This window comes from Vigna umbellata, chromosome 4 (genome assembly GCF_029865625.1).
Source record: "Vigna umbellata cultivar VRB3 chromosome 4, Vumbellata_1.0, whole genome shotgun sequence".
In the NCBI taxonomy this organism is placed as follows: Eukaryota; Viridiplantae; Streptophyta; class Magnoliopsida; order Fabales; family Fabaceae; genus Vigna; species Vigna umbellata.
In genome coordinates, this window is record NC_142168.1 from 73,960,981 (window position 1) to 73,985,438 (window position 24,458).

Sequence of the window (24,458 nt, forward strand, 5' to 3'; positions counted from 1 at the left end):
TGATCTAGGTGGCTTTCGCAATTCACGATTTGGGCTTCGCGTTTTGAGATTTTGGACTGGTTATGTAATGTTTTCAATTCACAGGTTTCGTGGTAAGAGGAAGATGATGGACATGAGGCTCGAGGTTTAGGGTTTGGATGCTGTGATTTGGATTTCTCAAAGGTTCACAGTGGTGGATGAGAGGTGGAAAATGGTGACTGAGGTGGTGGATTCTATTACCAATAAGGAGCATTAGTATCTTGAAGATAATGATTTTGATGATGTTACAAAGTGAAGAATAAGAAGACTTATGTTGTATGAGTTTAAAAGCATTTATGTATAAGAGAAGACATCAAGACCGAACGGTAGACGACATGACCAAGATCGAACGGTAGAAGGCATAAACGAGACCGAGCGGTTGGAAGGTGAAGTGGTGGTAGAAAGAATTGAACATGGCAACCGAGTAGAGGCATCTTTGAAACCAAACGATCACTACCAGTTAATGGCCGAACACAGATGCAAGCCAAACAACTACAACCAAACGAAGGCCAAACACAACTGAAGGCAGAACACTGTTCATAGTCGAACATTGTTCAAGACCGAACGAAGTTAATTATTGGCGAAACTCAATTGAATATCGAACAGTCACTAACAGTGGCTAAATACAAGTTGTGGACCGAACGGTGTCTAACACAAGCCGAACGAAATTGTGTCCAACTAACAGTGTAAAAAAATGTTAAGAGTTGGAAAGTTTACAAGTATTGAGCCGAGCGGTGGAAAGCATAATCGAGACCGAGCAGTTACCACCGAACGCTGAAAAGCTGTAAGGAGACAAGCCGAACGACAGAAGGCAATCAGGGCTCAAACCGAACGGCAGAAGGTAATCAGGGCTCAACCGAGCGGCAGAAGGTGAAGAACTCAAGTCAACCGGTTGACGAGTTAAATATCCTAACCGGTCCAAGTCTCGCATATAATCGATTATTACTTATAATAATCGATTATCACTAGCAGTTGAAATGCGTCTTTTCATTTTCAGAGCAATAGATCATAAATCTCTTTGCTAGAACCTTCAAAAGACAACTTTGCGAATTTGAGAATACAATGTAATCTGAGGAACTTGTCAAATGCTAGTTCTTACTCTTGTCAAGTATTGTGAATAGGAGAAGCTCACGCTTTATGTGTCAAAGGTCGAAGTAGTTCTCTTCAAGATGGCAAAGTTGTTGCTTCCGGTTCATTTGTCGAAGGAAGGTTCTTGCTCACTCTTCAAGTTCGTTTGTCGAAGGAAGGTGTTTTTGTTATTGTTATTTTCTATTCACTTTCATTGTAATTGTGAAACTGTTTTAGTGAAAAAGTTAATCACTATTCATAGTGATTAATGACTGGACGTAGAATCTTTTGATTCAAACTAGGATAAAAACTATTTGTGTGATTTTTCTACTCCTTACACTCTTATATTTTCTGCTCATCAAATGTTTGATAAAAAGTTTATAAGAAAATTAAAAGAACCATTTTTTAAATTGACCGAACAAGCTCTTTGCTTTTAACAATTTGTATTGTACTCTGTTTTAATATTTCCGCTGCATAAAATCGGTACTGGTTGTTTCAACAGATTCAAGGTTCCCTATTCTCGCGATTTGGGGGTTTTGGTTCGTGATTTGATATGGCGCTGGTTTTTGATTTTTTTCTTATTGTAAGTGTGGTTTCCATGGTGGCGCAATGGTTCACGATGTCATAGCGTTTGGTTTCACGATGTTGGAACTTGTTGACGACGTCAATGGAGAAGACAAATAGCGACGCAACGAAGGAGGTGATTTTTGTAGGTTTGAGGTGCGATGATGGGTTTCGCGAATGTCCAAGGAAGATGTTGTGGTGGCGCGACTTGTAAACAACGACATCATTCTAGATTTGTTTTTTGTGTGTCGCCAGTGTTGTTCCGACATGGTGGTTGTCGATCTAGTTTTTTTATGCAGGTTGGGATGAAGATGATGATGATGTGGAAACCTACCATTCGTTTGGCTTGTGTGTTTAGGATGTTGCCACGTGGCAATATCTGGTTGAATATTCTTTTATAAGTAGTAGGACGGGTGTAAATGGACATATAGGGGTGTAGAACAAATTTTGTGGTTGGCCCATTTGGAAATGTAGTGTATAAGTAAAATGTAGGACATATTTTTTCCGGAATTTATGATTTCATATTTGTTTTATAACTCAGAACAATTTAATTTCACATTTTGAATTAATCAAAATTTAACTTTAGCTACATCAACAAACAATAGAATATCCAAAAATAATTTGTGCAACTAAAAATAAGTTTTTAAGAACTTTTAATCCCCAAACTCGATAAGTCCGATTGTCACAAATTCTATTCAAATCAATTATTTAAACACAAAAATTTATATCAAAATTTTGAAATTAAACCTAAAATATGGGCATAAATATGCACTCATCCTAAAGTGCTATCAATAATATCTAAAACTAAAGTCATAAAGGTCACTTCGAAGTCTCTCAAATCTGCCCAGAGTGCTGATATTTTTAAACTCTGACAATGTGGCTCAAGCGGTGATCCATGGCTCCAGCCATGAGGTTTCCTCCCATTGTGAGTTTCCTTGATGGCTTAAGCTGTGAATATTTAGGTTGGAGTTACCTGACATTACTTCATAGTGAAGAATTCTCCATGGCTCAAGCCTCAGGCTAGGATTAAAGGACATCTTCTTTGTTGGGTTTTCTTTGTGCTCAAGCCTTAAAAAATGGCGTTGCAGTCGTGTTGTGGTAGATTTCATTAAAAGTGTTTGAATTCTTCTTCTTTCTTTAAAATGCATGCTTAACTCCCTGGATTCTTCTAATCTTACAAAACGAGTGAAATTTTTGTAGCTATCAAACATTTTATACAAAATCAAAGCAAGATAAGTGTCAAATCATCATTGAAATCTACTAATACTAGGCACTTGTCAAACTAGAGGTAAATTTGCCGCCAATTGGGAAGGTCTCTTTCATGTGGAAGACTCTCTCTAAAATGATCCTTACAAATTAGAAGAGCTTGGAGGAAAGCTCGTCCCAAGAACATGGAACGCCACACACTTGAAAGCCTATTACAACTAAATGTGTCATGTTATATGAGCCTTTTTCTTATCATCTTTGCTTTTAACTTTTAAAGATGTATTATAAGGATGTGTGTACTCTTTTTTATTCGACCAAATTTTTCCCTGAGGTGGGTTTTGTCGGGCAAGATTTTAATGACACATACCTTGATTTCTAATAAAAACCCCCCTTTTTGATTCATGTTCATTCCATAGAAAAACACAAAGTTGACAATCAGAGTTATTAGATTATAACATAAGAAAAAGACCACAGAGTTGACACTTAAAATTACTAGATTGTAACATGAGAAAAAGACTACAAAGTTAGCACTCACAATTACTAGATTTTAACATGAGGAAAAGACCATAGAGTATTAAGACAAGATCGTCTAAAGAATAGACTGTCTAAGCAATCTAGGTTTTAAAGTTTAACAAAAAGCGCTAAATGAAATATTATTGTATACGAAAAGTTGTTTAAAATAGTAGCGTCCAATGAAGAGATATTTTATAATGTTTGAAGTCAATCTTATAAATAACATTTTCTAGACCAAACTATTTAAATGAATCAAAAAATCATAAACAACATCTGAAAGCAAGTATCTCTCTTTGAAATCATCTAATAGACTATATAAGCAAAACAAGCTAACGTCTTATGAAAACAAAAGTATGTCTCTTATATAACACTAAAGTTAAAAGAAGTCTTTATTCAATACAATGTTATATCAAGCAAAGCATTCTAAAGAAAATATTGTCTGATGAATGGCCACTAAATGCTTTAGCCTTTGAAAAAGCATCTTATATTTATACCATCTAATGATTATACATGTTATATGTCTTACCAAATGATGCATTTATGAATGAAATGAAAAATGATAAAATGTCTTGAACACACTACACTATCTAACGCTTATCAACGTTCAAAACATTTAATATATGTACGAAAAAGTAATTTAATGCTTGTATACTTTGTTTCTTGATATTCATGTAGACTAATAAAGTAGAAGATATGATCAGAATCACCGTACCGAAGAAAAAGATATTGTGAGAGAAGAAAAACATTATGAGAAGGTTTCCTTTGAAGCCATCTACTTTGTCACATCGTACAAGCTCAAGCTTCACTTAAGGCTATAAGAAAAAGCTTTAAACCTTACAAAGTAGACTAAAGTCTGACTTCACATCTAAAGGCTACTAGTTCTCCAAAAGTCAACTTTTATGTCTAACGGTCATCGTTCAAGAGAACTATATATATAGAAGACAACTTGAAGAGAAGTAGTCGTTGATGATAGCGCTAGAAAGATAACATAAGAAGAATATAAACGTGAAAAAGGAATAAAAAGAAAAGCTTGTAGTGCTTATATATCGTTTGAAGCTCAATATCTTTTGAGAGAAAAATCTTAGCAAAATATTGAACACCTCATACTGTCTATATCCTCTCCTTGAGAGTTATCATTTGTACTTTTATTCTTAACACTGCTTGTGTTGTAAATTTTGAAGAGAATTAAAACACTTGTCTATACGTGTTGTATAGGTTTAAACTAGAAGTGGTTAAACTTAGTCTAGTCGTGTTGACTAGGGAACCAAGAGTGGTTAGAATACTTATTGTAAACCAAGAGTGATGAGAATACTCGGTGAGATTGTGGAGAGGTAAAACTCATGTAATCTTGAAAAATATTAGTGGAATATCTTAAGAGTTCTTACGGGAGAACTTGATGTAACTCAGATTGAGTGAACTAGTATAAAAATTTGTGGTTTATTGCTTTCCTATTCAGAACGTTTTCCATTTACTCATCTTATAAAACCCAACATACGAACATCTTATAATAGTTATACATTCTCTTTAAAAATTATTAGACACTGCTTTGTGAAATAATTTAAAAAACACTATTCACCCCCTTTAGTGTTTTTCCTATGCTTTCACGGAGTTTACACTCAAAGTTACTAAATTGTAACATAAGTAAAAGACTATAGAATTGGCACTCAAAGTTACTCGATTGTAACATGAGAAAGAACCACGAAGTTGACAATTAAAGTTACTAGATTGTAATATGAGAAAAAAAACCACGGAGTTGGCACTCAAAGTTACTAGATTTTAACATGAGAAAAAGAACACGGAGTTGACACTCAAGTTATTAGAATTGTCACATGAAAACAAATTACTAGAACTGCAACATAAGAAAAACCTTCAAGCAAGACACTAAAAGCCCTTCAATTAGGGCAAATCAACAAAATCAATAAAATGAAAGCTACCGGGTACATAGGAGCTCGACATCCCAATAATTAACTACAAAAATGAAAGCTATCAGATACAAAGGAGCTCAACATCTCAATAATCGAGTACAAAAATAAAAGCTACTGAGTATAGAAGAGCTCGACATCTTAATAAACAAGTAAAAAATGAAAGCTACCAGGTACAAAGGAGTTCCACATCCCGTGTCCAAAATACAAAAATGAAAGCTAATTAGCATTACAATACACGAATCACCTAGGCCATCCATCTCGTTCTTCACCTTATCCACTTTCACTTAAATTCTTACAAAATGCATTTTAAAAAAGTTCTAATGGTTTGTTAAGAAAATTAATGATCACTTCCAAACTTAACATATTGTTTTAATTCATTATAAATAAAAATATTTAATTATAATTTAAGTTAATATATATATATATATAGATTTTTGGGTTAAATATGTTTTTAGTCCCTAAATTATTGACCGTTTCTGGTTTTCGTCCCTCTTCCAAAGTAAGGTACAATTTAGTCCTCAATCTTTAAAAAACGTTCGTTTTAGTCGAAAAAACGAACGTTTTGAGGACTAAAACGAGGACTAAAAACAAAATTTTGAGGACTAAAACGAACGTTTTTCTAAAGAATGAGGACCAAATTGTACCTTACTTTGGAAGAGGGACGAAAACCAAAAACGGTCAATAGTTTAGGAACTAAAAACATATTTAACCCTAGATTTTTTAATACTTTATTCATAATTATTATTTTTTTAATTCAAAATTACAAATAAAGTTAATTAATTTTATATTTGTTATAAAAAATATTTATATTATTAAATATTAAAATGTTATAAAATAATATAGTTATTTATAATTGTTAATAAAAAGCAAGATCATTATATTTTTACAAATATTTCATTAATTATAATATTAAAATTTATTTACCATTTTCGTGCATTCCACGGTATAGGAGCTAGTTGATTTAGATATAGCTGCATTGCCGACTATTTGACGCTTATCAGCAATATCGATAGCAATTGGCAGATCTGATCTATCTGAAGGTTTCACCAACTGGTGATGAGGATGAGGTCTTCATCTTGCTCCTTCTTCCTCCTCCTCGTACTGGGCCTTCTCCCCTTGTCCCTCTCAGAGATCCGCTTCTCTGAGGTTCGAAACGACGATCGGCCCATTGTTCCCTTCGATCAGTTTGGGTTCACCCACAAGGGTCGTCTTGAGCTCGATGTTTCCAGAATATCCCTCTCCAATTCCAATTTGGACCTCTCAAAGGTTGGCTTCTTTCTCTGCACCCTGGATTCTTGGCTCCATGTCCTCCAGCAGCTGGAGGATGGTGAGATTCGGTGCACCCTTCAATCGGATCTCGTGAAGTCCGTATACACCTTTAATTCTCTGAACGGCAAAGAGTCTTTCAACATCGAGTACAAAGAAAACGACGCCGATCAGTACAACCTGGTGTTCGCCAACTGCCACCCTCAGCAGCTGAAAGTGAGCATGGATGTTAAATCTGCCATGTACAATCTGGACGGAAGGAGCAACACCCGCGATTACCTTTCTGCTGGGAGAACCATCCTTCCCAAGGTCTATTTCCTGCTGTCGCTGGTGTATTTCGCTTTGGCTGCTATTTGGATCAGCGTGCTCTACAAGAAGCGATTGACCGCATTCCGCATCCATTACTTCATGCTTGCCGTCGTCATCTTGAAGGCTTTGAATCTCTTGTGTGAGGCCGAGGACAAATCCTACATCAAGCGCACAGGCAGCGCCCACGGCTGGGATATCATCTTTTACATCTTTAGCTTCCTCAAGGGCATTTCTCTCTTCACTCTCATTGTCTTGATTGGCACCGGCTGGTCCTTCCTCAAGCCCTTCCTTCAGGATAAGGAAAAGAAGGTTCTTATGATTGTCATCCCCCTCCAAGTCATCGCTAACATTGCTCAGGTTGTCATTGACGAGAGTGGCCCCTACGGCCACGACTGGGTTACCTGGAAACAGGTCTTCCTCCTCGTAGATGTCGTTTGTTGCTGCGCCGTGCTCTTCCCCATTGTCTGGTCCATCAAGAACCTCCGTGAGGCTGCCAGGACCGACGGCAAGGCCGCTGTTAATTTGATGAAGCTTACCCTCTTCCGTCATTATTACATCGTCGTCATTTGTTACATTTACTTCACCAGGGTTGTGGTTTATGCCTTGGAGACCATAACATCCTATCGCTATTCTTGGACCAGTGTGGTTGCTGCTGAGTTAGCCACGCTTGCTTTCTACATCTTCACCGGCTACAAGTTCAAACCTGAAGCTCACAATCCTTATTTTGTCATCGATGACGAAGAGGAAGAGGCTGCTGCCGAGTCATTGAAGCTTGAAGATGAATTTGAATTGTAATTCTGTCAAAATACAAAAACATTGAGCTTTTCCCGATTCAGGTGTTGAACAACTCGGTACGATGTTCAGCAATGCTCAGGTTTCATCTCAACGACAGTTAGAAATTTTTAAGTTACATTTTATGGATATAGTCATTATTCATAAATCATTGTTCTATATTTTGTGTTCTGGACTCATGCCAGTTTTTTGAACTAGTGTCATAATATCCTAAAACCCTTGTGTAGTGCTATGAACATATATCACGTCGTCTAAGTATTGATACGGATACCTTACAAACATTTTTTTGTCATGATTGTTTTTATTATAATTATCTTCTACCTTCAAACTTCGGTTGCATTGGAATTTGTTCGACCATTAGTACCATTACTCTAAATTTATCGGAAGCATTGGTATTATCACTGGACTTCTGAGTTTTCTTGAAGGTATAGGCAGAAGTGTCAAATCAGCTTCATCCCTGCGCTAATAGTATGAAAGAATCACGGTTGTTGTTGTGGAATTTTATCGATACAATAGGAAATCCGGTATCCTAGGTTTGGGGTTGGGAAGGGGAAATTCTAAAGTGGGTACCTGGGCCCTAGCAGCATCTATCCCCCAACCCTGTTCAAGACAAAACTTAATGAAGTCTTGTTCTGATGTGAGAAGGAATGCAGTGACACTCCAATTCTATTATAGAAATGGAGGATTGGATCCTCCGGAGAATGTAAGAAGTACAATTGGGGTTCTTTTTCACTAGTGAGTCTGTTAGCAATTCAGGTAGGAATTCTAACTCACTCGCACTCTTACCCTCACGGAAGACAAATACCACGGAGTATGGGATGAATAATGGGTGTGTATTCACAAGAAAGAAACTAGAATACAGAATAGTCCAGGAGCTTAACCTCCTTCACCAGGTGCTAAGACCGGTCAACAAATCAACAAATATCTAACTGATACAACAAAGAGGTCCTTATATAGGCCTCTTTCCCCAAACCCACTTAACTGACTAGCAGTTAAGTCCTCTGTTTTCCCTTTCTTCTCTCATAGACCCTCCATTCTCTAACATTACTCCCCCTGAAAACTGACCTTGTCCTCAAGGTCGAACTCGGGGAATTGTTCCTGCATCAATCTCCGATCCTCCCACGTTGCACTGTCTGCCCCTCCATCTTGCCACTCTATCAAAACTTGTTCACATTGTTCCCCCTCTTGCTGTTGGACTCTTCTATTCAACACATTAGTTGGCCAGCACGTATATCCCCCGACTTGCAAATCTGCTGGCAGCTCAGCTTCCACGTGCTTCGTCCCAATCGCCAATTTTAGCTGAGATACGTGGAAAACCGGGTGAATCTTGGCGGTCGCAGGCAATTCTAATTTGAACGCACTTCCCCTATCTTCTGGAGCACCTTGAACGGCCCATAGTATCTAGCCGTTAACTTCGGATGCAATTTCACCGACATAGAGGTTTGTCGGTGGGGCCTTATCTTTAGAAACACCCAATCATCTACCTTAATGGTTATTGGCCTCCTCTTACGATTTTCTTGCTTCACCATCGCGTCTTGCGCCTTTGACAAATGATATCGCAGCTGTTGCAACGCTTCATCTCTTGTTTGTAATTCTTGGGCCACGGCTTCCACCATTGTTTCTCCCGGAATAAACCTTGACAACGATGGCGGGACTCTCCCATACACCGCTTCAAACGGCGTGCATTTGGCAGCTCCTTGGTAGCTGGTGTTGTACCAGTACTCCGCCCATGGAAGGACCACGCTCCATGTCTTAGGCTGCTCGGAACAGAAACATCGTAAGTATCCCTCCAGCACCCCGTTCAACACCTCTGTTTGGCCGTCCGTCTCCGGATGGTAGGCTGTGCTCATCCGGAGATGGGTCCCCTGCATCTTAAACATCTCTCTCCAAAATGCACTGAGAAATAAGGGGTCACGATGGGAGGACATCAGCATGGACTTTATTGTGCGGCTCCCAAAATCCAAAGGCCATGACGCTATATTGGTGGTTGTCGATGACCCAAAATCCAAAGGCCATGACCCAAAATCCAAAATCCAAAGACCTTGTGGAATGGGCAGTGGTTGCAACAGGCCCTGCGGTGACGCCGTCATGTATTTGTGCTGTTGGCACACCAAACAGCGATTGACATACTCTGTCACTGATTTCTTCATCCCGTCCCAGTGCAGCGACTGTGCCAATCTCCGGTAAGTTCTATAGACTCCCGAATGGCCCCCCGTCGGTGTTGTATGAAACTCGGCCAACAATTTCTGTACCCACTCAGACTTTGCCAGAATAACCAGCCTCCCCTTGTAGTGCAACCGTCCGTTTTCAATGGTGTAAGCCGGGTATTTGTTGGGATCCTGTGTGACTCCTTCTCTGATTTTATTCAAGTTATCATCTTCCTCCACTTCTCGCATCACGTCTTGAAAATCTTGCCAATACGGCCTCATTATCCCCATCAATTCAACACCCCCGTCGTCCCCTTCGATCTCAGCCTCGCCCTCCAACTCCTCGCTGCCTTTTCGTGACAGCGCGTCAGCCACCCGGTTGCTGGCTCCCGTTTTATACACTGTCGAAATCGTAGCCAAGCAGTTTGGCTATCCAGTGTTGCTGCGCTTGGGTCGTCACCCTCTGTTCCAACAGAAACTTTAGACTTCTTTGATCCGTATACACCACGAATTTTTGGCCCAACAAATACGGTCTCCAGTGTTGCACCGCTAGGGCCACCGCCATCAACTCTTTCTCGTAGATCGACTTGCCCAAGGTCACTTCCGATAATGCTTTGCTGAAGTAAGCTATCGGTCTCCTTTTCTGGGTGAGCACCGCCCTATCCCCGTGCCCGACGCGTCGCATTCTACCTGGAAGGGTTGCGAGAAGTCCGGCAACGCCAACACCGGTGCGGTGGTCACCGCTATTTTCAATCTTCCCATCGCTTCCCTGGCAGTCTCAGTCCACGCAAAACTCCCCTTTTTCAACATCTCTGTAAGGGGCTTGGCTATCTTCCCATAGTCTCGAATGAATCGTCGGTAATATCCGGTGAGACCCAAGAATCCCCTCAACGCCTTCAACGTTTTTGGTTCTTCCCACGCGATTACCCCCTCTATCTTCTCCTGATCCATCTGGACCCCCTCCCCTGATATGACATGCCCCAAATATCTGATCGTCTTCTTCCCGAACTCTCTTCTTCTTATTGGCCACCCAGTGATGTTGCTGTAAACAGCTCAACACCTGCTCAACGTGTTGTAAATGCTCACCCCAAGTTGCACTGTAGATGAGTATGTCGTCAAAAAATACGAGCACGAATCTTCGTAGGTATGTTCTGAGGAGATCGTTCATGGTGCTCTGGAAGGTTGAGGGGGCATTTGTGAGGCCGAACGACATCACAAGAAACTCGTAATGTCCCAAGTGAGTGCGGAACGCCGTTTTCTACACGTCATCCTCATTCATCCTAATATGGTGATACCCAGCATTGATGTCCACCTTTGAAAAATACCGAGCGCCGTGGAGCTCGTCCAGCAGCGCTTCGATCATTGGAATCGGAAACTTGTTGGGAACAGTGGCGCGGTTGAGCGCTCGGTAGTCGATACAGAATCGCCAACTCCCATCCTTCTTCTTGACGAGGATGACCGTACTTGAATATGGACTTATACTCGGTCGTATAATCCCTGCATGCAGCATTTCCGACACCTGTCGCTCGATCTCTTCCTTCATGGCGTGCGGGTAACGATATGGACGTACGTTTACGGGGTCGGTGCCTTCTTTTAACGTAATCCGATGCTTCTCTTTTTTATTAGGTGGCAAACCTTGGGGTTCCTAAAATACCCTTGCATGTCGTGTTAAAATTCTCTCCAAGTCCCCGTTCCGCTCTTCAGCCGACTCTTCTTTCTCTACCTCCTTCTTGCTCCCCTTCTCGCCCTCCAAGCTCCAGACGATCGCCCAAGCCTCCACCTCACTTAGCTTCAGCAACTTCTCCGGTCCGACCACCCTTTTGTCCAACTTTGGATCGCCCTTAACAACCACCCTTCTCCCTGCATGTTCGAACGCCATGGTGGACTCCCGCCAGTTGAGGGTAATTTCCCCCAGCTTGGCCAGCCACTCCACGCCTAGGATCATGTCGACACCCCAGGTCGAACAAGTAAAATTTTTCCCATATCGCAACTCCCCCCATGTTGACCACTACCTTCGGGCAACATCCACGGGTCCTTTTCTTACGTCCGTCTCCCAGACTCACCTGGTAGGGAGGGGTGTCCTCCTGCGCAAGCTGCAATTCCTCCACCAACCGTCTACTCACGAAGTTGTGGCTGGCGCCACTGTCAACCAGAATGATAACGTCTTTTTCCCCCACTCGACCTTGCAGTTTCAGCGTCTTGGGCTGGGTTAATCCCCCGGCCGAAAATGCCGACAGCTCCATGCATGGGGTTTCTACTTCGACCTCCATCCCCTCGTCACCACCTTCTTCGTCTTCGGCTAATAACATCAACCGCAAACTCTTCTCCGGACACTGATGGCCAGGGCTGAAAGGTCCCCCACAACAAAAGCACCGACCTTCCTCCCGGCGTTGCAGAAACTCTGGGTAAGGTAAGTTAAGTGTGTTTCTTCCCCTGTTCTCCCCTCCGTCGACATTCCCGCTTCTCGTTGTCAAAGTCCCCGTCGCTCTGTCGTGTCTCACCGACCCACTGCTTTCGGCCGGACTCGTTCGTCCCGAAGTGCTTCTCTGTGGCTCGGTCCTAGCCACCACCGCTCCTCCGCCAGAAGGTCGCCCCCATGACGGGTTCTTGGTTCCGACCCATCCCGTCAATCCTAGACCCCGAAGAGCCTCTTCGACGTCACGCGCGATCTTCATCGCGGTCATCAGATCTCGCGGGTCGTGTGGCCTCATTTGACATCTCAACTCCTCTCGTAATCCTGCCAAAAAATATCCCAACAGTTGGTGATCAGAGAATTCCTTCGTCTGTCCCACTAACGCCTCGAATTCCCTGACGTATTCTTCCACGCTGGCCGTTTGTCGTATCGCCGCCATCCTCTCAAAAATTCCCCCACGGTGCCGGCTCTCGAATCGTATCAACAACGCTTCCTTCAGCCCCTCCCATGATTGATTCTTCGCCTTATCTTGCCAGAATTTAAACCAATACCCGACGCTCCCCTCCATACTAATGTGCGCCAACTCGACCTTCTCCTCTTCCGCCACTCTTTGGATCGCAAAAAACTTCTCTGCCCGACTAATCCAGTTCAAAGGGTCAGGTTCTTCAAAGGTGGGTAATTCCACCCTTCTTCTCCAATTGGGTAGCGTTTCAGGATGCTCCCCGCCTCCTCCTCCTCCACCATCATGGGGACGGCCACCCCCGTGATCGTTGACGGACCCTTGGCTTCCGTCAGAATGGTCATCAGTTGTTTTGGCGCGAGCCCCCATCATCCGCATTAGTTCTTGAATGTCTTTGCGTATGGCCATAGATTCTTGCCGATTCGCCGCTGATTCCGCTTTCATTCCATCCACCGCCATCTCGATGTGCTCCAATCGCCCCTCAACAACGTTCATCCTTCCCTCCATAGCACCCTCTCTCCTCCGCACAGATCCGGCAGGTCGGACCACTTTGTTAGCGATTCAGGTAGGAATTCTAACTCACTCGCACTCTTACCCTCACGGAAGACAAGCACCACGGAGTATGGGATGAATAATGGGTGTGTATTCACAAGAAAGAAACTAGAATACAAAATAGTCCAGGAGCTTAACCTCCTTTACTAGGTGCTAAGACCGGTCAACAAATCAACAAATGTCTAACTAACTAACTGATACAACAAAGAGGTCCTTATATAGGCCTCTTTCCCCAAACCCACTTAATTGACTAGCATTTAAGTCCTCTGTTTTCCCTTTCTTCTCTCATAAACCCTCCATTCTCTAACAGAGTCCGTTACAAGTGATTGAACATGATTTTGGTAATTTTCCTTATTACCTTGACTCTAACTAGTTCTAAGGCTAGCTGAAAGACTTCCATTATAATGAGCTTTCTCATTTTTAAATTAGTAGTATGCAATCTTTGCAAATTGGGTAGTGTGTTTTGCTTTTTTACATTAAAATTTTGTGGTGGTGGTGGTGTGTACATACAAGAAAAACTATAAGGTCTTCCACTCTTTCTTCTTATATATAATTATTGTTAGTGAGAAAGACATAGGACATTGTAGTTTCAATTTCAAAAGTAATGTTATGATTTCTAACAAAATCATATTATCTCGATTGTATCTTTGGTGCTTTGTATTTATGAAGAAGACACATATGCAAAGACTAACCCGTGTCATGACATGGACAATGTTCAATTATAGTTCACAAGGATATCTATCCTAAATTTACTGCGACCGAGGTAATAAAAGTCTAACTTGCGAATTAGGATTATGAATTAATCTTCTGAAAACAAATTGCTAAGTTTTGCATTTATTACGAGTTCCACAAAATAATTTAGAAATAGGTTTTATTTTACAGCATAAGCTGTAAAATAGGAAGAATTCCCAATTCTTAGAAGGATAAGCCACAAATAAAGAGTCATTGAAAATATCTTAAGCATTTTGCGTTCTTTCATTATGTTTTTTTTTCTTTTTTTTTTATCTTTTATCATATTTAAGTTCTGGATGATGAGACTATATTTGGTGTCTGCTAAATTGCTAGGCCGTTTCTAGTGTGTCTGAGTGTGGCAAGTTTTTTTATTTGGATAATAGTTTATCAGTGTACTCTGAATAGACGTTGAAGGAGTATAATCCAATTCTTGATGCAAAAAGTTACTATGTTGGTGGTGGTCCTCATTTATCAACACGAAAATTATTCTTAGTAATGTTCCAAAAAAGTATCTCCATAGCTGTATAAGGAGTATCAATCCAATGCTCTGATAATAAATGTAACTATGTTGATGACGGTGCCTTTTGCACTAACTGAATATTTTCCTTATTTATGTTCCCAAAAACAATCTCCTTCGTTGTCAATTTTATCTTTCTGAACCTTGTATACCATCCTACAAAGGAGTATCAATCCAATGCTCTGATACAAAATACAACTATTTATTTGGTGACGTTGAGTCACGTACGAACACAGAATATTTTCCATAGTTTTGTTCCCAAAAAGAATCTCATTCGCTGTTAGTTTTATCTTTCTGAATTTTCTGTTCCAATTTTATCTTTCTGAACCTCCTATACCAATTTTATCTTTCCGAACCTTCAATACAATCCTCCCATCACTATTCCTTTCTGAATCTAACTTCCCCACGATGAAGTTCCCTTTTCACCCGATGTCTCCTTTGTTATCTTTTATATGGCCAATCTGATGTCTCTTTGGTCTTGGTTTGTGGCTTTCCAAGATGTGATTGGCTGTGTGTTTTGGGTCTGATTGGTATTATTATTGGTTTCTGTGAGAGATCATGCATTGGCTAAAGATATAATCAAATTATACAATATAAATAGATGAAAATTTCACTGAATTTTGAGACTACTCTACCTTTAGCTATATTTTAATGTGCAGTGTGAATTAAGATCTGCATGAGCAGAAGTCAAATATGAAAATTTCCGAGTCATTTGGCCCAAATTTTGGAATCTCATGTACCTCGGTATAAAGGAGGATGTTTCTTCTTTATGAAAAGAATGCCAAATAAACATCCGGCAGTTTTATAGTTTGTGGGTCCATGGTCATACACCTGTCAAAGGAAGAAGACAACGACTTAATTAGAACATCAACGATGAACTATTTGAAGACGCTTTTGAAGAACATGATCACGAACAAAATATAAATCTAATTCTAAGTGCTTGGATCAAGAGTGTTTAACAGGGTTGGAGGCAAGTAAAACAGCGCCAAGATAGTCCGAATAAAGTTTTGGAATATTTACTTTGATTCGAAATTCAAAGTTTTTTTTTTTACTTGGTACATTTGGTGTCAAAATTATAGGAAATAGACAACTTTTTAAACATGAAGTTAACTCCTTAGCGACTTTTGATTCTAACAAATTAATTAGGAAAGCCGTGTGGAGAGTGTACAACTTGTTTATTTAAAGTCGTCATGCTTCCGGTTTTCTATTCTTCTAATTCTTTTTTAAAATTTGTCTATTCATGTAATTTTGACACTAGATTTTTCTATTTGTTTTTCGGCTTAATTACCTACTTAGTCCCCATGTTAGGAGGTAATTTTCTGTTTAGTACCCGGTTTTAAAAATGTAGGCATTTGGTACCTATGTTTTGAAATTTGTATCAATTCAATCCTATCCAGTTAACGGCGTTATAATTGATGCGAGAAATTAAGGACGTTAATGAAGATGCATTCAAACATTTGATAGCTATTCCACCCAGGCTATCATTAACGTCCTTAATTTCTCGCATCAATTATAACGCCGTTAACTGGATAGGATTGAATTGATACAAATTTCAAAACATAGGTACCAAATGCCTACATTTTTAAAACCGGGTACTAAACAGAAAATTACCTCCTAACATGGGGACTAAGTAGGTAATTAAGCCTTGTTTTTCTTACAAAAGTAGGAAAATTATAGAAATAAGCAAATTTTAATAGAATTATGAAAATAAGCAAATCGCGTAGATCCCACACAATTTCAATTGAAATGAAGAATTAGTACACCCCCTACATAACTTTTGTTTTTGTGTCAATCAACACGCGTTCAACTTGGAAGTTGTTAGACACCCCAATAACTTCCAATTACATTTCATGAAAAGTTGTTGAATATAGTGAAAACTATGAATGAAATTAATCTTCCTTGTGTTGAATATACATTAAAGACAGGATTAGAACTAATATGAAGAACAACTTGATTGCCACATATAATCTTCATTTGAGTGACATCTCCAAATTGTAACTCTGTAAGCAATTATTTAAGCCAAACAAGCTCACACGTGGCTGAGGCTATAACTCTATATTCTACTTATGCACTAGATCTTGTCACAACACTCTGTTTATTGCTTTTTCAAGAGATCAAGTTGCTACCAATGGAGACACAATATCTGGATGTAGACCTTTTATCAGAAGGAGATCTTACCCAATCAGCATTACAATAACAAATCACTCTTGTATGGTTATTAGAATCATATAATAATCCTTTTCCAAAAGATCCTTTAATGTACTTTGATATACGAATAACTGCATTCCAATAATCTTCACACGGGGAATTAAGGATTTGGCTTATCACACTAACTGCAAAGGAAATGTTAGGACGAGTAACTGTAAAATAATTCAATTTTCCAACTAGTCTTCTATATTTCTCAGGGTCTGACATAGGCTTCCCGTGTTATGGTAAAAGTTTAGTATTAGGATCCATGGGTGTGTCCACAGATTTTGAATTCATCAACCCAGTTTCCTCTAAATCATCTAATGCATACTTCCTTTGAGATATAATAATACCATTTCAAACATAAACACGCGTGCACACACACATAAATATATTACGCACACAAACACACATATAAATATGTTATACACACACAAACACATAAACATACACAACTACACACACACGCAACTATATTACACACACACACACACCACCACTCACACACAATATACTACACTCACAAACACACATTCACAAACATACATACTCACACATACGCACACACAGTCACACATACGCACACACAGTCACACATACACCCACATACACACTCTTACACACACACACACACACAAAGAGACACACAATAAAACATACACGCATACACACATATATTACACACATATACAGAAGAACATCACCCCTCCCACACACACATACTCACATACATAAACACACATACACACAAGCGCATATACATATAATACAAACACAAACACCAACACACACACATACTCACACACACAACACAAAAACACACACACACACATAGATAACATAAACACATACACATACACACACATGTATATTCACACAGATACACATACACTTACACACACGTATTATACACACACCCACCCACCAAACCCACCCACCTACTAACAGACACATAAACACTCACACACTCACGAAACAAACACACAGAAAACCCCCTCCCTCGGCACACACACACACAAATACATACACAACATTACAAAACACACACATACATATTACATACCCACAAACCCCAAACTAACCTGCACACACATAAACATACTCACTCGCTTGCACGAAGTCACGAACCTACGCACGCATGCACATTCGTGTCATGCACATTCGCATGCACATATGCACGTATGCAACACTTCTTCCCATACACATATGCTTGCAAAACCGCCCACCCACGCGCATTTGCCCGCTCTTGCCCACACACACGGACAAATAAATGCACGTGCACATGCATGCGTGGATGCACGCCCATACACGCACTCTCGTACATAAAAACACTCGCCCAAACTCATGCATGAACAGACACACACCCTAATTCATAGTGTGTATGTGCGGGTGTATGTTTGTTGATTTGTGTGTGTGTGTTTTGTGTGGGTGGGTGTGTTTTAGTGTGTGTGTAGATGTGTGTCTGTAGATGTGTGTTTTTTTATGGGTTGTGTTTTTATGGGTTGTGTTTGCGGATGTCTGTGTGTGGGTGTGTGTGTGTCTGGGTGTTTATGTGTGTATGTGTTTTTGTGTGTATAATGTGTGTGTATATGTATGTATTTGTGTGTGTGTGTGCAGGGGGTGGGGTTTTATGCGTGTGTGTGAATGTGTTTGTTAGTAAGTGGGTGGGTAGGTGTGTGTGTTACAATACATGTATGTAAGTGTATGTGTATCTGTGTTAATATACATGTGTGTGTATGTGTATGTGTCTATGTGTGTGTGTGTGTGTTTGTTTGTGTGCTTTAGTGTGTTTGAGCGCGTGTGTGTGTCTGGGTGTTTATGTGTATGTGTTTTTGTGTGTGTAATGTGTGTGTGTTTGTTGTTTGTATATTTTTTGTGTTTGTGTGTATGTGGGTATGTGTATGTTTGTGTGTGTGTGTATGTGTGTGTTTGTGTGTGTTTATGTGTGTCTGTGAGTTGGCGGGTTAGTTTGGGGGGTGTGTGGGTATGAAATATGTATGTGTGTATGTAATGTATATGTATGTATTTGTGTGTGTGTGTGTGTGCGGTGGGAGGGGGTTTTCTGTGTGTGTGATTGTTTGTGTTTGTTTGTCTGTTAGTAACTGAGTGGGTTTGGGTGAGTGGGTATGTGTGTGTACAATAAGTGTGTGCAAGTGTATGTGTATCTGTGTTAATATACATGTCTGTGTATGTGTATTCGTCTATGTTATTTGTGTGTGTGTGTGTTTGTGTGCTTTTGTGTGTTTGAGTGTGTGTGTTTGTGTTTGTGTTGTGTGTGTGTTGGTGTTTGTGTTTGTATTATATGTATATACGACACTTTAGTACACCCTTTCTATACCCTTTCAACACCCTTTGTACATTTTTTTACACCATTTTTACACCCTTTCTACACGCACACGAGCACACAGGTATGCACATCGACACGCTCATTCGCACGCACGCACTCACAAACATGCGCACGCCTGCCCGTGCAAACACTAACGCACACATGCATGCCCTCGCACTCACCCACATATGCATGCCACACACACGCGCATCCATGTCCTCTCTTACGCATACACATCCATAAATAAAATCTCGCAAGCAAGGTACACATGTATGCACGCATGAGCGCACGCGGTCATGCACGCTCACACACAGATACTCATGCACGTGCGGCGCGTGCATAATTGCTCGCTTGCTCGAAGTCACGAACATTCGCACACATGCACATTTGTGTCACGCACATTCGCATGGACAAATGCACGTACGCAACACTCCTTCCCACACACATATGCTTGCAAAACCGCCCACCCACGCACGTTTTCCCTCTCATTCCCACACACACAGACGAATGAATGCACGTGCACACGTATGCGTGGACGCATACCCACACACGCACTGTCGTACACAAATACTCGCCCAAACGTATGCATGAACAGACACACAGCCTAATTCATAGTGTGTATGTGCGGGTGTGTGTTTGTTGATTTGTGTGTGTGTGTGTGTTTTTTGTGGGTGGGTGTGTGTCAGTGTGTGCGTAGATGTGTGTCTGTAGATGGGTGTGTTTTTATGGGTTGTGTTTGGGGATGTCTGTGTGTGGGTGTGTGTGTGTGTCTGGGTGTTTATGTGTGTATGTGATTTTGTGTATGTGATTTTGTGTGTGTCTGTGTTTGTTTTTTGTATATTTTTTGTGATTGTGTGTGTAGGTATGTAATATGTATGTGTATGTGTCTGTTTGTAATGTATGTGTATATATTTGTGTGTGTGTGTTTACGAGGGGAGGGGGTTTTTTGTGTGTGTGTGAGTGTCTGCGTGTGTGTGATTGTGTATGTCAGTGTGTCTGTTAGTAAGTGGGTGGGTGGGTGTATGTTTGTGTGTGTATGTGTATGTTTGTGTGTGTGTGTGTTTATGTGTGTGCAGGTTAGTTTGGGGGGTGTGTGGCTATGTAATATGTATGTGTGTGTGTTTGCTTGTAATGTACGTGTATGTATTTGTGTGTGTGTGTGTGTGTGCGATGGGAGGGGGTTTTCTGTGTGTGTGTGATTGTGTGTGTCTGTGTGTCTGTTAGTAAGTGGGTGGGTTTGGGTGGGTGGGTGTGTGTGTACAATACGTGTGTGAAGTGTATGTGTATCTGTGTGAATATACATTTGTGTGTATGTGTATGTGTCATTGTTATCTGTGTGTGTGTGTGTTTGGGTGCTTTTGTGTGTTTGAGTGTGTGTGTGTTTGTGTTGTGTGTGTGAGTATGTGTGTGTTGGTGTTTGTGTTTGTATTATATATATATACGACACTTTAGTACATCCTTTCTATACCCTTTCAACACCCTTTGTACGTCTTTTTTACACCATTTCTATACCTTTTTTACATGCACACGAGCACACAGGTATGCAGATCGACACGCTCATTCGCCCGCAAGCACTCACAAACATGCGCACGTACGCCCGTGCAAACGCTAACGCACACATGCATGCCCTCGCACTCACCCACACACGCATCCCACACACACGCGCATCCACGTCCTCCCTTAAACATACACATTCATAAACACAATCTCGCAAGCAAGGTACACATGTATGCACGCATGAGCGCACGCAGTCATGCACACTCACACATAGATACTCACGCACGTGCGGCGCGTGCATAATCGCTCGCTTGCACGAAGTCACGAAGCTTTGAACGCATGCACATATGCACATATGCAGCACTCCTTCCCACACACGTATGCTTGCAAAACCACCCATCCACGCACGTTCTCTCTCTCATGCCCACGTACACAGACGAATGAATGCACGTGCACACGCATGCATGGATGCACGCCCACACACGCATTGTCATACACACAAACACTCACACAAACGCATGCATGAACAGACAGATACTCTAATTCATAGTGTGTATGTGCGGGTGTGTGTTTATTGATTTGTGTGTGTGTTTTTTGTGGGTGGGTGTGTGTGTAGATGTGTGTTTGTAGATGGGTGTGTTTTTATGGGTTGTGTTTTTATGAGTTGTGTTTTTATGGGTTGTGATTGGGGATGTTTGTGTCTAGTTGTGTGTGTGTGTCTGGGTGTTTATGTGTGTATGTGTTTTTGTGTGTGTAATGTGTGTGTGTGTTTGTTGTTTGTATATTTTTTGTGTTTGTGTGTGTGCGTGTGTTTATGTGTGTTTGTCAGTTGGCGGGTTAGTTTGGGGGGTGTGTGGGTATGTAATATGTATGTGTGCGTGTGTTTGTAATGTATGTGTATGTATTTGTGTGTGTGTGTTTGTGCGGTGGGAGGGGGTTTTCTTTGTGTATGATTGTGTGTGTCTGTGAGTCTGTTAGTAAGTGGGTGGGTGTGTGTGTTTCCAATACGTGTGCGTAAGTGTATGTGTATCTGTGTGAATATACATGTGTGTGTGTGTATGTGTCTATGTTATCTCTGTGTGTGTGTTTATGTGGTTGAGTGTGTGTGTGTTTGTGTTGTGTGTGGGAGTATGTGTGTGTGTTGGTGTTTGTATTATATGTATATGCGACACTTTAGTACACCCTTTGTACATCATTTCTACACCCTTTCGACACCATTTGTACATCTTTTTTACACCCTTTCTACACGCACACGAGCACACTGGTATGTAGACCGACACGCTCATTTGCACAAACGCACTCACAAACATGCGCACGCACGCTCATGCAAACACTAACTCACACATGCATGCCCTCTGGCTCACCCACGCACGCATGCCCACACACACGCATCCATGTCCTCCTTTACGCATACACATCCATAAACACAATCTCGCATGCAAGGTACACATGTATGCACGCATGAGCGCACGCGGTCATGCACGCTCACACACAGATATTCACGCACCTGCGACACTTGCATAATCGCTCGCTTGCACAAAGTCACCAATCTTCGCATGCATGTACATTCGTGTCACACACATTCGCATGCACATATGCACGTACGCTACACTCTTTCACACACACGTATGCTTGCAAAACCGCCCACCCACACACGTTTTTCCTCTCATGCCCACACACAGACAAATGAATGCACTGCACACACATGCGTGGACACCCACCCACACACGCACTGTCGTACACACAAACACTCGCCCAAACGCATGCATGAACAGACAAACACCCTAATTCATAGTGTGTATGTGCGAGTGTGTGTTTGTTGATTTGTGTGTGTGTGTGTTTTTTGTGTGGGTGGGTGTTAGTGTGTTTGTAGATGGTTGTGTTTTTATGGGTTGTGTTTGGAGATGTCTGTGTGTGGGTGTGTGTGTGTTTGGGTGTTTATGTGTGTATGTGTTTCTTTGTGTGTGTAATGTGTGTGTGTGTGTTTGTTGTTTGTATATTTTTTGTGATTGTGTGTGTGTGTGGGTATGTGTATTTTTGTGTGTGTGTGTATGTGTATGTTTGTGTGTTTATGTGTGTCTGTGAGTTGGCGGGTTAGTTTGGGGACGTGTGGATATGTAATATGTATGTGTGTGTGTTTTTGTAATGTATGTGTATGTATTTGTATGTGTGTGTGTGTGTTTGCGGGGGACAGGGTTTTTTTTTGTGTGTGTGAGTGCTTGCGTGTGTGTTATTGTGTGTGTCAATGTGTCTGTTAGTAAGGGGGTGGGTTTAGGTGGGTGTGTGTGTGTACAATACGTGTGTGTAAGTGTATGTGTATCTGTGTGAATATACATGTGTGTGTATGTGTATGTGTCTATGTTATCTCTGTGTGTGTGTGTGAGTGTGTTTGTGTGCTTTTGTGTGTTTGAGTGTGTGTGTGTTTTTGTGTTGTGTGTGTGAGTATATGTGTGTGTTGATATTTGGGTTTTTATTCTATGTATATGCGACACTTTAGTACACCCTTTGTACATTCTTTCTACATCCTTTGTACATTCTTTGTACACGCTTTCAAAACTTTTTGTACATCTTTTCTACATCCTTTGTACATCTTTTGTACACGCTTTCAACATTTTTTGTACATCCTTTTAACACCATTTCTACACGAACACAAGCACACAGGTGTGCCGACCGACACGCTCATTCGCAAGCCCGTGCAAACACTAACGCAAAAATGCATGGCCTCACACTCACCCACACAGGCATGCCCACACACACGTGCATCCATGTCCTCCCTTACGCATACACATCCATAAACACAATCTCGCATGCAAGGTACACATGTATGCACGCACGTGCGCACGTAGTCATGCACGCTCACACACATATACTCACGCACGTGCGGCGCGTGCATAGTCACTCGCTTGCACGAAGTCACGAACCTTCGCACGCAACCACATTCGTGTCACAGACATTCGCATGCACATATGCATGTACGCAACACTTCTTCCCATACACATATGCTTGAAAAACCGCCTACCCACGCGCGTTTGCCCGCTCATGCCCACACACACGGACAAATGAATGCACGTGCACACACATTCGTGGATGCACACCCATACACACACTCTCATAAGCACAAACACTCGCACAAACGCATGCATGTACAGACACACACCCTAATTCATAGTGTGTGTATGGGTGTGTTTGTTTATGTGTGTGTGTGTGTTTTGTGTGGGTGTGTGTGTGTAGATTTGTGTCTTTAGATGGGTGAGTTTTTATGGGTTGTGTTTGGGGATGTGTGTGTGGGTTGCACGAAGTCACGAAACTTCGCACGCATGAACATTCGTGTCACACACATATGCACGTATGCAGAACTCCTTCCCACACTCATATGCTTGCAAAACCGCCCACCCACACACGTTTGCGCGCTCATGCCCACACACACGGACAAATGAATGCACGTGCACACGCATGTGTGGACGCACACCCATACACGCAATCTCGTACACACAAGTACTCACACAAACGCATGCATGAACAGACACACACCCTAATTCATAGTGTGTGTGTTTTGTGTGGGTGGGTGTGTGTTAGTGTGTGTGTAGATATGTGTCTGTAGATGGGTGTGTTTTTATGGGTTGTGTTTGGGGATGTGTGTGTGTGGGTAGCACGAAGTCACGAACTTTCGCATGCATGCACATATGCATGTATGCAACACTCCTTCCCACACACGAATGCTTGCAAAACCGCCCACCCACGCACTTTTTCCCTCTCATGCCCACACACACAAACGAATGAATGCACGTGCACACGCATGCGTGGACGAACGCCCACACGCACTATCGTACACAGAAACACTCACCCAAACGCATGCATGAACAAACACGCACCCTAATTCATAGTGTGTATGTGCGAGTGTGTGCTTGTTGATTTTTTTTTGCGTGTGTTTTGTGTGGGTGGGTGTGTGTTAGTGTGTGTGTAGAT

The 24,458-nt window shown here is 41.4% G+C and overlaps 1 protein-coding gene across 1 annotated transcript; it reads left to right on the forward strand.

The window, feature by feature from the left end:
- The first annotated feature begins 6,277 nt into the window (after positions 1 to 6,277).
- Positions 6,278 to 7,953, forward strand: LOC124833100 (protein CANDIDATE G PROTEIN-COUPLED RECEPTOR 7). The gene has a single exon (XM_047307485.2). The coding sequence runs from the start codon at positions 6,351 to 6,353 to the stop codon at positions 7,662 to 7,664; it is 1,314 nt and encodes a 437-aa protein (XP_047163441.1). The 5' UTR covers positions 6,278 to 6,350; the 3' UTR covers positions 7,665 to 7,953.
- The last annotated feature ends 16,505 nt before the right edge of the window (positions 7,954 to 24,458 follow it).